The sequence below is a fragment of the Azolla caroliniana genome, unplaced genomic scaffold (genome assembly GCF_043228905.1).
Source record: "Azolla caroliniana isolate FFs.n. ecotype wild unplaced genomic scaffold, voAzoCaro1.0.p SCAF_4, whole genome shotgun sequence".
In the NCBI taxonomy this organism is placed as follows: domain Eukaryota; kingdom Viridiplantae; phylum Streptophyta; class Polypodiopsida; order Salviniales; family Salviniaceae; genus Azolla; species Azolla caroliniana.
In genome coordinates this window covers 24993887-25006740 of record NW_028230439.1, presented here as the reverse complement: position 1 = coordinate 25006740, position 12854 = coordinate 24993887, and the positions used below count along the sequence as shown (strand labels likewise).

Sequence of the window (12854 nt, the reverse complement as noted above, 5' to 3'; positions counted from 1 at the left end):
GGAGCATATAAGTCATATATTTATGCGTATTGTGGAAGCAAATATATGATAGACAAAGAGAAAAAAGAGACGGGGCGTTGCGAGAATCGAACTCGCGGCCTCTCGCACCCAAAGCGAGAATCATACCACTAGACCAAACGCCCGATGTTATTTCACTGTTTGATTAAGTCCTATTTATATTCTATTTTTATTTCATATAAACCTAAAACATAAGTTTCAAGTTTCAACAATGAAAACGTTCCTAGATGGACCCTCTTTTACAAGCCTCGAGGCTACATCTTCAACGTCTATATATTATTAAACCTACAACATAGGTTTAATAATGAAAATGTTGCTTATAAACGAATCCTCTTTTACAAGCCTCAAGGCTATATCCTCATGGTCACTACACACAATACAATAATTCTCCTAGTATTCTCAAATCTTCAAGAGGATATTCCTTTTTAACACATTTTTTTTATCTGCCCACTTCTACATAGTCTAGAACAACTTTCTACTTGCAATGTGCTTTACATTCTAATTTCTAGACTTACTAGATTACTCACGTAATTATTCAATCATGCTTTCACGTTATCATATGAAATGTTTGTTCCCATTAACTCATTTATTATAGGATCCTAAAAATACATGCCTAATTCATAGACAATTGAACCTACTTGAAGCATGCCATGGAGGTTACATTTGGGTGATCCGACAAAGTCAACTAACAAGGAGTTGACCAAAGTTATGAAAGATCAAGTTCATAGACACGTTTTTAAAACTTATTTTTTATCCTCTAAACAATCGATTCCTCATTTGCTTATGCGACAACAAATTCCTCAAATAGCATCATACACAGTTGACAAAAAGAGTTTATTACCGATTATGTTTCAATCATGATGATGATATATAACATTTCGAATATCAAGCAATCTGACATACTAAGATATCATAATTTCACAAAAGACAATTTCGAAAGTCTATTTACAATTTCCCCAACAAATAGCACAAATCAATAAATCATCAATACAGATCATTTTAAAATAACACAATATTTTTCATTTAAGTTCCAATGAATTGAATCGGATCAAACAACCACCAGACAAGAGAAAACAACTAAAACTCTAAAAACACTTAGACAAGATAATAAAAAAACTAGACAGTAAATTTTTTTTTATCGATTTATGAGGGCAAAATGTAATGAAATCTGTGTTCAAACCCACAAGAAGCCATGTTCATATATATATGTACTGATTATTCATTTTTCTTGCCATCTTTGTACTGATTTGATTCTTCCTATGAGCATCCATCTATGTACCTGTGATGTTACATGACACTAGAAATAAGCCAGTGAAAAGATATGTAAAAAGATATATCTTTCTATCTATCTATCTATGTACCTGTCATGTTACATGACACTTGAAATAAGTCAGTGAAAAGATATATCAGTCTATCTATAGGTAGATAGATAGATATATGGGAGATAGATGCATACATATAAAAAAATGATGCAAATTTGATGTGCTAAATTAACTAAAATGGTATAATGTAAAAGTAATTTTCTCTCAACGTTGATTGAGCTACATTCTTGATTATTGATTCAAATTTTTCAAAACTCATCTAATTTGATTAAAACACAATTCGTATAACCCTGAATTTTAATGCCATTGATATACCCCTAAATGTTTTCACCATTAACATAACACTAAAAAATTTATTCCATTAAAATTAACCATAAAATGTTTTTCAAACTCAATATAACTAAATCTACCTTCATGTCTTGTAGCAGTAAACGTTTGAGCTTTTAAATCAGATTAACATTAACCAAGGAATTTACCTTCTGGCTTCTTGCTGTTTGCTTGAATATCTTCCTCACTATCAGTATCACCCCCACCTTCATGTTCAACATCTTCACTGCCTAATGTAACTTCAACTATTGTACCTAGAGGAAACCAGTAAATAAATCACAATCCATCTTGAAGGCATTCGTCTCATTCAGAAAACCACAAGAATACAGGAACATTTTTGTGTATTTTCCAGAATACCCTCCTTTGTTCTCTGAAGCAATAGACTTTTTGAGCAGCATAAAGGTATTCTGGTAGTTTTTCAAAAGCCAGGTGTATCCTGGTAAATTCCCAACAGGTTAAGGGTTTTCTCATTCACAAATCAACAAAGTATCTAATCCATTTTCTACATACATAACACTTACCAGAGACAGCGACAGGTCAATAAAAGAAACTAATTTAAGCACCTCAGTATAAAGCAATGATTACGTCTAACTAATAAAGAAAACATGATTTGTGTACATTACGTACAAAGAAACCATAATTCTACAACAACGAAGATATAGTTAAAAAATGAGCAATATATTAGAATGAACTAAATTACAATAAGAATTCAGTGGAGAGACCTAAATGATCAAAGGTGGAGACGATTCCCAAGAGAGTGTGAATAGATAAATTTCCACGCACTGCATATTATTCTGAATATTACAATGTCAATATTTACATTTCCTCTGCTTGTTCTCATTTTCTCAAACAAATGCATTTTAAAACTTATTAGGCCTCTCACGCAATATTCATCATTGACCATGCAAAATGTTTTGTTTTCAGTTCGAACGATAAACATAGCCCTTTACAAAGCCTATGTTATTTTATATTGAATAGATTTTCATTGTTGTTGGCATCCCAAAGTTATTGTAGCACAATTGGTTTATAAGTGACCAGTTTTTACATTTCAAATTTTAAAGATGTTGCCAAAGCCACATCGTAATAACGAGGATTAAACCCAAGTCGCATACAACCCAGCTCACATATCCCTACCCTAGCCACTCAACTACCAGCTTGGATGAATGGTATCTGATCTTATATTAATCAAACTCTCTTGTATTTTCTTCCCCAAGAGTTCACAGGGATGGAAAGGTTTGGCTCTTCACCACCTGGAATAGGTGTACATCCCAAGGTTAATCGGGAAGTACTGTAAATCTGCTGGCAATCGCCTATGCTGGTTCAAATTCATCTCAACCCAAATATGCCCTTTTGTATCTTGTTGATATTTGTTTACAGGTTTAAGACATGAAATAGAGTATCATTCTCAAATTTGGGTAAAGCTATCGTGATAATGGATTTCACCACTCGACCAAACATTTCCTCACTGTGCAGTAGTCTAGCCCAATATTTTCCACCATATGTCTGGGGTTCAGCCCCAGCATTTGACAGCAGACTAAGGAGCCATATAAAGATGCTTTACACCCTCATGGTTTATGAAGGTATATGGAATATCAGAACAATTTTTCTTTCAGGTAATCTTTCTGTGGTATAGCATACCTAGCTTGTCTATTGTCCAGCGATGAAACTACTGCAGAAAGTTGGTTATGTTCTTCTCTTGGATGGATACCTTCTGTCAAAGCTCTTCTCACAGAATCTTATGTGTTTTGTATTCACCTTCTGTCAAAGCTCACGGGTTTACTACACAAAAGAAAACCAAGCCTCTAAATGTCTTGAAACAGGTTTTTTTGTTGTGGGGAGAGATTCAAAATGAATAAGATGGCGTTGGGGATACAAAAGCCTCTTGGACAACTTTAGAGGTGAAACAGATTCATTTGCTACCCATGGTGGGGTAGCTCAGATAAATAATTAAACATCTCACCATTGCGAGTTACCTTAGTCCAAAAAATGGCTTTGAAGCAGCTGTTTCCAGCTCCTCCAATCTAGATACTTGCTACTTTATCTCAACTGGCAGGAAGCCACCAATGCAGCATATTTCCACTGTGCTTACTCGTGGCACAGGTTAGCCTGGTGGCCAGTTAAATGGAAAATTGCTCAAAAGGGAATTGGGAGCCTCTGTACTCAATATTCACAATTTTGCCCAATTTACAAAGCCTATAATATAACGAAAATTATCCAGAAAAAGTAATATAAAACCCACCTGGAGTACAAAAGATGATGGTCTTAATTCATTGAAACTTTTCTGAAATTGAAAAGTTTCAATCACAATATATTCCACACCTACATGGTGGCTCAGCTTCTCTTTATATGTTTTACCAAGGTAAAACTGAACATACCAAGCCAGTTAAAAATGGAAGTGAATCAATAAATTCCAATGGCCATGTGGCCGTATTTTTTAATTAAAAAAAGTTATTTGTCAGAACGATAAAGCATGAATTGTTTATTGGTGCATTCTTATAATCTTTTTGAATGTTTGCAAACATTAAATAGATTTTGCTATTTGCTGAACATTGCTGCAAACTTCTATAAGTAGCTGAAATGTAAAACTCCTCCCTCTCCTTCTAAATGGTTTTCCTGTTAAAATTTCATCCTATCCCTACCATTTCTATGTTTATCAGCAAGTCATTTCCAAGACTTTTGAAGGCCTGTTGTTTCTGGATTCATAAGATTTTATATGAGCAAGACTCTATCAGAAAATTGAATGCACTTTGTAGACATTTTGGGCAAATTACTTATTAGAAACACGAGATCACACCACATTATGTGAGCTCAATTTGAATCAATTCTCTTTCAATCCATATTCAAAAATGACACTCTTCCTCTCGATTCCTCTCTCAAACCATTATGTTTCATAGTTTAAAAAATTCTGATTATATTTCAATAGAGACCTATAACATGGCCATTTTCATTACCAACTAAAAAACACATTTTTCCACTTTTAGTTTCTCAAGATGACCAAAACCAAATGCATAAGTTATATTTATATGAGTCTATCACTATTCATTGTTATCATATTTATCTTTAGCCCGGAGAAGTCACTCTCATTTCATGAGTCTAATAACAATCCTAGTCTTTATCATGCCATTATGTTATACTGAATCTATGATCCTCCACATCTATGCATAAGAACGCATCATGCATGACTATCTCAAATTCATCATGCTTATTCATCGTGATATAAATACGAAAACAAGTATGACATCTCGTAAATGCTATAAAAATATTGCATAACAGAGCCATTCTGCAATGGTTTAAACATACACAAAAAATAAATTTCAAAAAATAAATTAATAGAACTCATTACTCATTAAACAACATTTACCAGTCTTAGCAGGCAATCAGATTCAAAATTTTCAAAAAAGAACACTGAAAATAAAATCTATAGTAATAGAATTCATAATGTATAGGCACAAGTTTCATGTAATTTGATGATTTGGAATAAAATCTTTCAACAATGGGACTGTATGCTACTGCCCATTCCCACAGAATGGAGTTGAAGATTTGTGTACCTTTGGTCAAAAAAATTCGAACTCTGAAATCTTATTAAAAAACTGTTGATGATGAGGTGCTTTAGGAGGGGAAAAAAAAGTTCATATAATAAGATATTTTTGGATAAAGGTTTTACTTACATTATGATAAAATTATTTCTTGCAGATACTGAGTTACCAAATAATGGAATTATGACATACTTGTTAACATGGAGTGAACTACCATAAAAGATACTCTAGATAATGGAAGGTTAAGAATCAAAACATTTAAAAATTAAGATATAAGTTCATGAACAATTCAGAAAAATTTATATTAGGTTTTCTCGTATGTTCAACTATAATACTAATACTAAACCATTATTTTGAGATTATATGATTATAAAATTCCAACAAATTAGGGAAAGGTAACTCTTTTATGATTGGATAAGAAAAAAATATAAGTTTCAAAAACCAGAATAATTATATTCATACCTTTAACAGGATAAAAGAATGAAAATCTTCAAATTTCCAGAGAAAAGTCAAATTCAAGTAAAATTGAAAGAAACTGAATTAGTCTGTTATTACATGCCTTTTAACTGTGTTTCGGAGGAGGGTGGCCGTGTAGCAATGGTATCAGAGGAGGCAGAAGCATTATCATCTTTACTACCACCCCATTGTGATAAGAGCTTATCTGTTTGCTGAATCAGGCTCCACTCTGCTACTTTAGAGATACTACTAATTTTACTTCCATCCAAGCTCAAACTAGCTGAAGATGATTTCCGAGACGATTTCGAAACCCTAATTTTCTCTGCGAGAACTTGAAGACTTTTGATGGTTTCTTCAGAGGATGGTATCCAAAAGGAGCCATTAGGCAGAAAAGGAAGCCAAGAAGGAACAGATTTTCTCACTCTATACTCTAGAAAAGCTTCTTCGAGCTTTTTGGCTGCAGCGGCCTCTAATTTTCTGCCAAGAAGCTCCTCCCAGAGGATTTGGGAGTGAGTATGCCTGTGATTGAAGAAGAATCCATGTGGAATTAGGGTTTGTGGGTTGGTGGGTAGTGACCAGATTGTTCTGTTTCTAAGCATTCTGAAGAAACCATAACCCCTTCGGTTTGCTGTGGAACCCAAAACCTTCTCCAAGACCTCAATTTGTCCGGATACGAGTGTGAAACCGGACATTTGTTTCTCAAGCTTAATGTACAATGGACATTGATGCCATATCCTTAGCTTGATTGACATGATTTCGTGGTTGAAGCAGGTCATTTCGTGGTTGATGCTTCGAACTCTTCGAATACATTATACACTTCCTAATAAGTAATGGCCGCGTGACCTGAATCCACACAAAAAAAGTTTGCATTCTTTGTCAAAGGATTACTCCTTTTGTGGTCAGAAGGGCGCATTCGAGTTCCATATATGTATGGCCTCTATGGACATTGTCGAAATCCTGGCTATGCATGAAAATGGGAATCTTGACTTGTACATTAGCAATCATATGGAAATTCGAACAAGTGAGCGCATAACCACCATGTCCTCAATACCCTCGATGCGTATTATTGCTCCAACCTTTCATGCTTGTAATGTTGCTTCCATGGAGAGAAACAAATAGAAGGGATAGTTCAACTAGGAATTCAAAGACCATTCCCCGAAGAGATCATAATCCTATCATTGTTGAACCAGGACTTAATAATCTAGGTGTTTTGTTGGACTCTGAAGGAATGCAACGAGTTAAACATGCACATAATTTTAGAGTGAGAGAACCTCTAATGCATGGTTAAAGCATGTCTATGCTTTAACTAGGGTGTTCATTCTTTGTGGATATAAAAATTGAGACTATATTTCCTTGTTGACTTGTAGAATGGTCTTGTGGATGTATAAATTGAGACTAAATTTCGTTGTAGAGCTTTCAAGTGGTCTTTGTGGATGTATGAGTTCATATTTCATTATTCCCCATGGAATGATCAATTCAACAAGACTCAAACTCACAACCTTGGCATAAGAAGAATGTGCTCTAATTTTAATTGCAATAGAATGGGAAATTTCATTGAATCACTTTAATTTTTAATTTTCTTTTAGCTAATGATAAAAAATTGTAAGTTTTAACTCATCGAATTTTATGTGTTATGAGAGCATGACCACAATGCCTTGCATGGTTCTTCTTTGGTGGTTTCCTCTTCTCTACCACAAGATTGCCATTTGTTAATCAACACCAATCATGTCTATGTAATTGCAGCATCCCATCTTAAGGATTGAATTTCAAGATTTTTTTTGCTTTGTAGCATGGATACTATATGCATACAATGGAAAAAAAACATCTAAAAAGTTTGAAATTTCCAAAATATGCTCCCTTATTCCTATGACCCATTTTTTCCCCAATTTCTCAAACGCTGTATTTGATACTCTTTCAGACAATCAATGAACAGCAATTTTGATTCCATTGTATTTTCATTGTTTCTTAAAAGCAAACGAAACAAGAAACATTCATAATTTGGTACTTTATAATATCGTGGATGTCAATGGGTGAAAGAGAGTATGGCCCGTGCATTGGTGAATAGAGTTCAATTTAAGAATCATAGAAACAATCCAATGAGATGGTTATGAAAACATGACTATAAATCATATTTTGGACGCAAATTCGAGGCCGAGTGTAATCAATGCTTCCTTATTATCAACTATAGGTTGGACTCTAACCACTTTGGCAATGGCCTTGTTCTCTTCAGGAGAGCCATTCTCTAGGAATGCACCCACAATTTTGTTGTCTTTGATCCAATATGCACCAAACTTGGCATTAGGAGTGGTTGGGTCAGTTTCTCCAAAAATAATTGAATCTCCAACATTATCCCCATAAAATTGCCATGACAGATTGAAAGCCCGGGAGTAAAAGTAAGGAACATAATCATATTCGTCAATCGTCTTTCCTTCTTCTTTTGCCTTGATGTCCTGACAAACATAAAAAATAGGGTATAAGTTTTGGAAGTCAGAGGAGTATTTTGGTAAATATCCAAAACGTTTGGGGTATTTTTGGAGCTTCCCCAAAGTTATCACTACATTACCTGTACCATAAATTACCAGCCCTAAATTTCACTACACAAAATGAAGACTCATGCTGTCTACCATTGGAACTACCGAATGGATTTAATATTAGAGCATCTTCAAATTCAAGTAATCATCTGGGTTATATTTAGAAATAAGGTGTCCAAAATTCGAATATATATGAATATAAAGATGTGTTGGGTGACAAGAGAAGATATTTGTTTCGAGCAACTATATATGACAAAATATGATTAGATTTGGTGATGAAACGTCATACTTCATCACAACTAGTAGTTCATCTAATCATCTGAAAACATGAGTCAATCTGTTCGATGGAAAAATTGTTATCGACAATTCTAATAGGTTTCAAATCATCTGAAAGCATGCCTACACTTCAAAGGAAATATGTTCTTGTAAAGTACATACCTTGACAGCTTGAATGGCTGACTTCCTAGCATGATCAACATGTTCGACCCTTCTTCTATCATTATACAGTTTCAATGGGAAGGTGGCAACATCACCAACTGCATAGACATCTGGAACACTAGTTCTAAAGAAGGTATCCACCTTATACCAAAAATAAAACAAAAAGCTTTAGTATCACAACTATATATATATATATATATATATATATAGCTCTTCTATAAACCATGCATTTTTTTTTTAGAGAGTTCATAAACCTTAATGCCTCCTTTCTCTTCTTCTAATTGACCCTTGAAAAGCTTTATAAGAGGCCTTGCACCAACACCAACAACAACTAGATCCGCAGGGAGCTCCTGTCCATCTTTCAGCTTCACAATCTTCACCTGTTAATTTTTAAGAAAGGATACGTTATAACAATGGTTTGATCACATTTCACAACCCTTTTGGAAGATAAATAATAAAGAGAAAAACAACAAAAATACCCTAAGTTTAAAAAGGTATTATGGTAAAGTTTTGAAAACCTAGGGAATTGAGTGAAGGTTTGATATGATTACTATGACTCACATTCCCAGATGCATCACTCTCGAATCCTGTAGCAACTGTTCCCTTTATGATCTTAACACCTTTGTTTTTGTAAAATCCTTCATAGAATGCAGCTATGTCCGATGTGAAGAGACGTGGCACTGCAAGAATCAATATATTTTAAGGACATCAAAACTTGGCTATATTTGCATTTCTTTTATATCAAAGCAGGTAGATAATTAGGATGGGCTTCTTGACTAGGATAATTCAAGGATGACATTTGATATGCAAAAATGTCACTTTGGTTAATAGCTTACATACAGTCAAGGAACCTAGAAACGCTCTACGCTAGGACTATTCTGGCATAGGGAATTGCCTCCACAATAGCTTACAGTCTAAACATTGCCAAGGGACTGTCAAACACCACAGTTACTCTATTTCTGACAGCATGCATTCTATAAAGATCACTATAGACAATATCCCAAATATAGCCAAGAGACATAGAGACGTGATGGCTACTCTAATTTTAACACAGGCAATGCTATAGAGGTATATGGTCAAGTGGAGAATATCATCTACTTTATGGCTGATTTTATAAACATAAGAGGAATAAAGACAGCAACAAATAACTTGGAAAATGTGTACTCACTGCACCAGGGCTCGGGATAGACCATTGTAACATCAAATTTATTAATGACTAAGATTGCAGCGAGTTCAAGGCCAATGTAACCTCCCCCCACAATCACTGCTTTCCCCCCTGGTTTCGCACGAATGCCCTCATTCAGTGTATCTGCATCATCAATTTCTCTCAGATAATATATGCCCTTGGCATCATCTCCTAGCACTCCGAAATCAGAGACCCGGATGAACTGCAAAAAACAGTTAAATGAATAATATATGCCTCACTAAACATGTCATTGTAAAGCATAACAGCATAGCATCTAACTAAAACATCTTTGTGTAAAAGCATAACCTTAGATGTCTTAAACACTTCAATGACAAGAATGAAGTCACAAGGTCTGACTGATACATTTTAATAACAAGAATAAATTCATAACGCAGTTCAGAAAACTATAGGACAATGCTTTTAAGAAGGTTTTGAGAAAGTAACCCTCACCGTTGCCCCTGTTGCGATGATTAAAACATCATACTTGAAGATGGACCCGGTAGCACTCTCAAGAATTTTCTTGGCAGTGTCCACCTTCACAATCTCAGTCTTTAGGATCAGCTCAATACCTGAGACAAGAGATAAAAGACTTTTTAAAGCAAAACATTAGGTAAAGTTTGATAACAACAAGAAAAAACTTAACAAAGATGCATCATTTGTGTGCGATTAATATAGAGAATAACTCAAGGGTCAGATCAAGTATGATAAGAAGCAACTAAAACCTTTCTCAAAGTACCACTCTGGAAGGAGTCTTTCTCCTCCACTACCAACACAGGTATGAAAACCAGGAAGCCTAGCTGCACCTGCAAATATTCATATGTATACACATGCTTAGCTAATAGAGGGGGGTAAACCCAACAAAGAAGTAATACAGTTCCTTCTTTGCTTCTTTGTAAACTAAAAGAAGATGAAAATTTTACCCTCTGGGAAGAGATAGGCTTTGCTCAAGGCAGGTCTTTCATAGGGGGCAACCTGAAATAATGCAAGTTAATAAAAGTACAAAACAAAAGCGATACATCATGATTCTACGGCTCAAAAATGGCAATATCAACAAAATTTTCATAAGACTTACAGCCTCTTTAGAGATTATGGCAAGCTCCCCTGGAAGAAGACCCAGAGAGACAAACTCTCGCGCAGCATAACCCTGAAGAACACATGAAAAGTAAGTACCAAAACACACATAGCTCTTATAGGTATTATGATCAAAGCATAACATGTAGCATTGGACCTCAATGATCAGATCAGAACATTTAGCATAAGGAAATCGTACTTCCAAGATTTAGATGAGGCTCTCTTATGGGTATACATAGTCCTCTTATATCATCCTTTCATTAGAGAGCATATACAGCTCTTATGGGTATTACGATTCAATCACAAGATTTAGTGTGGGAACTCTTAGGGCATTATCAACTCACAAGGTATTGCATACCACCACATATGTTCATTATGATAAAACATCAACAAAATCAATGGATTTGGTGAAAGCCATCTATAATTAAATAACAAGATTTACTCATACTGCTCACAATATGATTGAATTGCATTGAACAAGTTTTTATGCCAGAGTAGAGGAAATCCCCCAACTACATGAGCCATGTCTATGAAAAAAGTCATTGATTCCATGGCGTAAAAAGGCATGTGACATGTAGATCATACATGTAGGTTTAAGTATAGTAAAAACTTAGTATGTATGTTGCTTCATGAGTTAATTTTGTGTGTGGTGAACAGAGGCTGTATGTGGTATTTTTTGTTTGAAAATTACACCCACTGAGAAGGAGAATTACGCAAAGAGAGAGGAAAGAGGAGAGCTCACCGCAGCAACACCTCCACCAAGAATGATATACTTGAAGAATGACTCAGCCATGGTTTCTTCTTCCTTCCTTCCTTCCTTCCTTCCTTCCTTCCCTACTTCCTTTCTTTACCCTTCAATCTTTTCTTCTTTTTGTTTTTCTTCTTTTCAGGTGGAACAGGGCAGAACAGAGGAGAACAGAAATAGGGAGAAAACAAGAGAAGGAAGCTAAATTTAGTGCACAATCTTTTTATGCTGTCTATGTTGGCTGATTTTTGAAGCAATCCTGCAGCTTTAACAGAGCAAAACGTGGTATGCTCCCTCTCCTCAGGATGGATCAATCAACCAATGGACTAGCCTGGCCAGCCTCTATATATATATATGTGTACATACACACACATATATACATACACATTTGTATATGTATACATATACGTATATATGTATATATACAATATATGTATGTATATGTATATATAGATATACACATATACATACGATATATATATATAAATTATAATTATATTTATATTTATACACTCCATTATCCATATCCCCCTCCCCTCCCTTTCTCCTCTCATGGACACATACATTCTAGGTTGTTGGTTTGGTACCCAAGAAACCCATCAATTTTGTATGCTTCCATCTATTCATCCACACTATTTCGCCCAATTCACTCACTAGTTCGCCATTCTCCCCATTGCCTAACCGTCGGGTTATATTTGTTCACAATCTATCTATCTATCTATCTATGTCAATTGTGTCGCCTAGACCTTTTTCGGGTCGTGACTCCCCTGGATTTGTGCTCGATCCTATCCAGTCTTACCTTATAGCTTTTCATTCACCCCAATTTGATCACTTGGTCTGGTGTTTTGTTCATAGAAATAGATATGTATATTCCTCGCTTAGGTCATTCAGATACGAAGAATCTATCTCCGAATAAGGGGAAAAAATCATCTATTTTGTGTTTTTACATCTTTTAGGGACCACAAGTATGGGATATAGTGGAATGGTAGACACTATGAAGAACTCAAACGGATTGAGCTTGGGTGTGGAAATGGAGTGAATGACAACACCCCGTATTTTTTTTGCGGGTAATCCTCGGCCAACTCTAGCTTTAGCTAAATGACTCTTGGAGAGGATGGAGACACAATAAAAAAAAGGAGTCTTATCATACAAACGAGAGGAAATCGTGAGTGTGAATCCAGCTCCACACGGTCTCTTGCTAGAATCTCGAACCCTGATGGTTTC

The 12854-nt window shown here is 35.2% G+C and overlaps 2 protein-coding genes and 1 non-coding gene across 3 annotated transcripts; all 3 read right to left on the bottom strand.

The window, feature by feature from the left end:
* Positions 1-71: 71 nt before the first annotated feature.
* TRNAP-UGG (transfer RNA proline (anticodon UGG)) lies at positions 72-143 on the bottom strand. The gene has a single exon. It is a non-coding gene; the product is annotated as a tRNA-Pro (tRNA).
* A 985-nt stretch (positions 144-1128) lies between these two features.
* Positions 1129-6450, bottom strand: LOC147865605 (uncharacterized). The gene is made up of 3 exons (XM_087318458.1): positions 5763-6450; positions 1817-1921; positions 1129-1297 (listed from the first exon to the last, which is right to left on the bottom strand). Exons 1-3 carry the CDS (start codon positions 6433-6435, stop codon positions 1290-1292), a joined length of 786 nt encoding a protein of 261 aa, XP_087174584.1. The 5' UTR covers positions 6436-6450; the 3' UTR covers positions 1129-1289.
* Positions 6451-7637: 1187 nt separating this feature from the next.
* Positions 7638-11945, bottom strand: LOC147865604 (monodehydroascorbate reductase, seedling isozyme-like). Its single transcript, XM_087318456.1, has 10 exons — positions 11628-11945; positions 10887-10958; positions 10735-10786; positions 10537-10617; positions 10265-10383; positions 9797-10016; positions 9190-9308; positions 8883-9008; positions 8629-8769; positions 7638-8109 (listed from the first exon to the last, which is right to left on the bottom strand). The coding sequence occupies exons 1-10, from the start codon at positions 11676-11678 to the stop codon at positions 7786-7788; spliced, it is 1305 nt and encodes a 434-aa protein (XP_087174582.1). The 5' UTR covers positions 11679-11945; the 3' UTR covers positions 7638-7785.
* Positions 11946-12854: the final 909 nt, after the last annotated feature.

Excerpts from the sequence above, each read along its gene's own strand:
- LOC147865604 (XM_087318456.1), bottom strand. The coding sequence starts at position 11,678 with ATGGCTGAGTCATTCTTCAAGTATATCATTCTTGGTGGAGGTGTTGCT. Across the intron at positions 10,017-10,264 it reads TCATCGCAACAGGGGCAACG|TTCATCCGGGTCTCTGATTT; the intron begins GTGAGGGTTACT and ends TGTTTTTTGCAG. Across the intron at positions 8,770-8,882 it reads AAGAGAAAGGAGGCATTAAG|GTGGATACCTTCTTTAGAAC; the intron begins GTTTATGAACTC and ends TTTTGGTATAAG.
- LOC147865605 (XM_087318458.1), bottom strand. The coding sequence starts at position 6,435 with ATGACCTGCTTCAACCACGAAATCATGTCAATCAAGCTAAGGATATGG. Across the intron at positions 1,922-5,762 it reads CTCCGAAACACAGTTAAAAG|GTACAATAGTTGAAGTTACA; the intron begins GCATGTAATAAC and ends GGTTTCCTCTAG.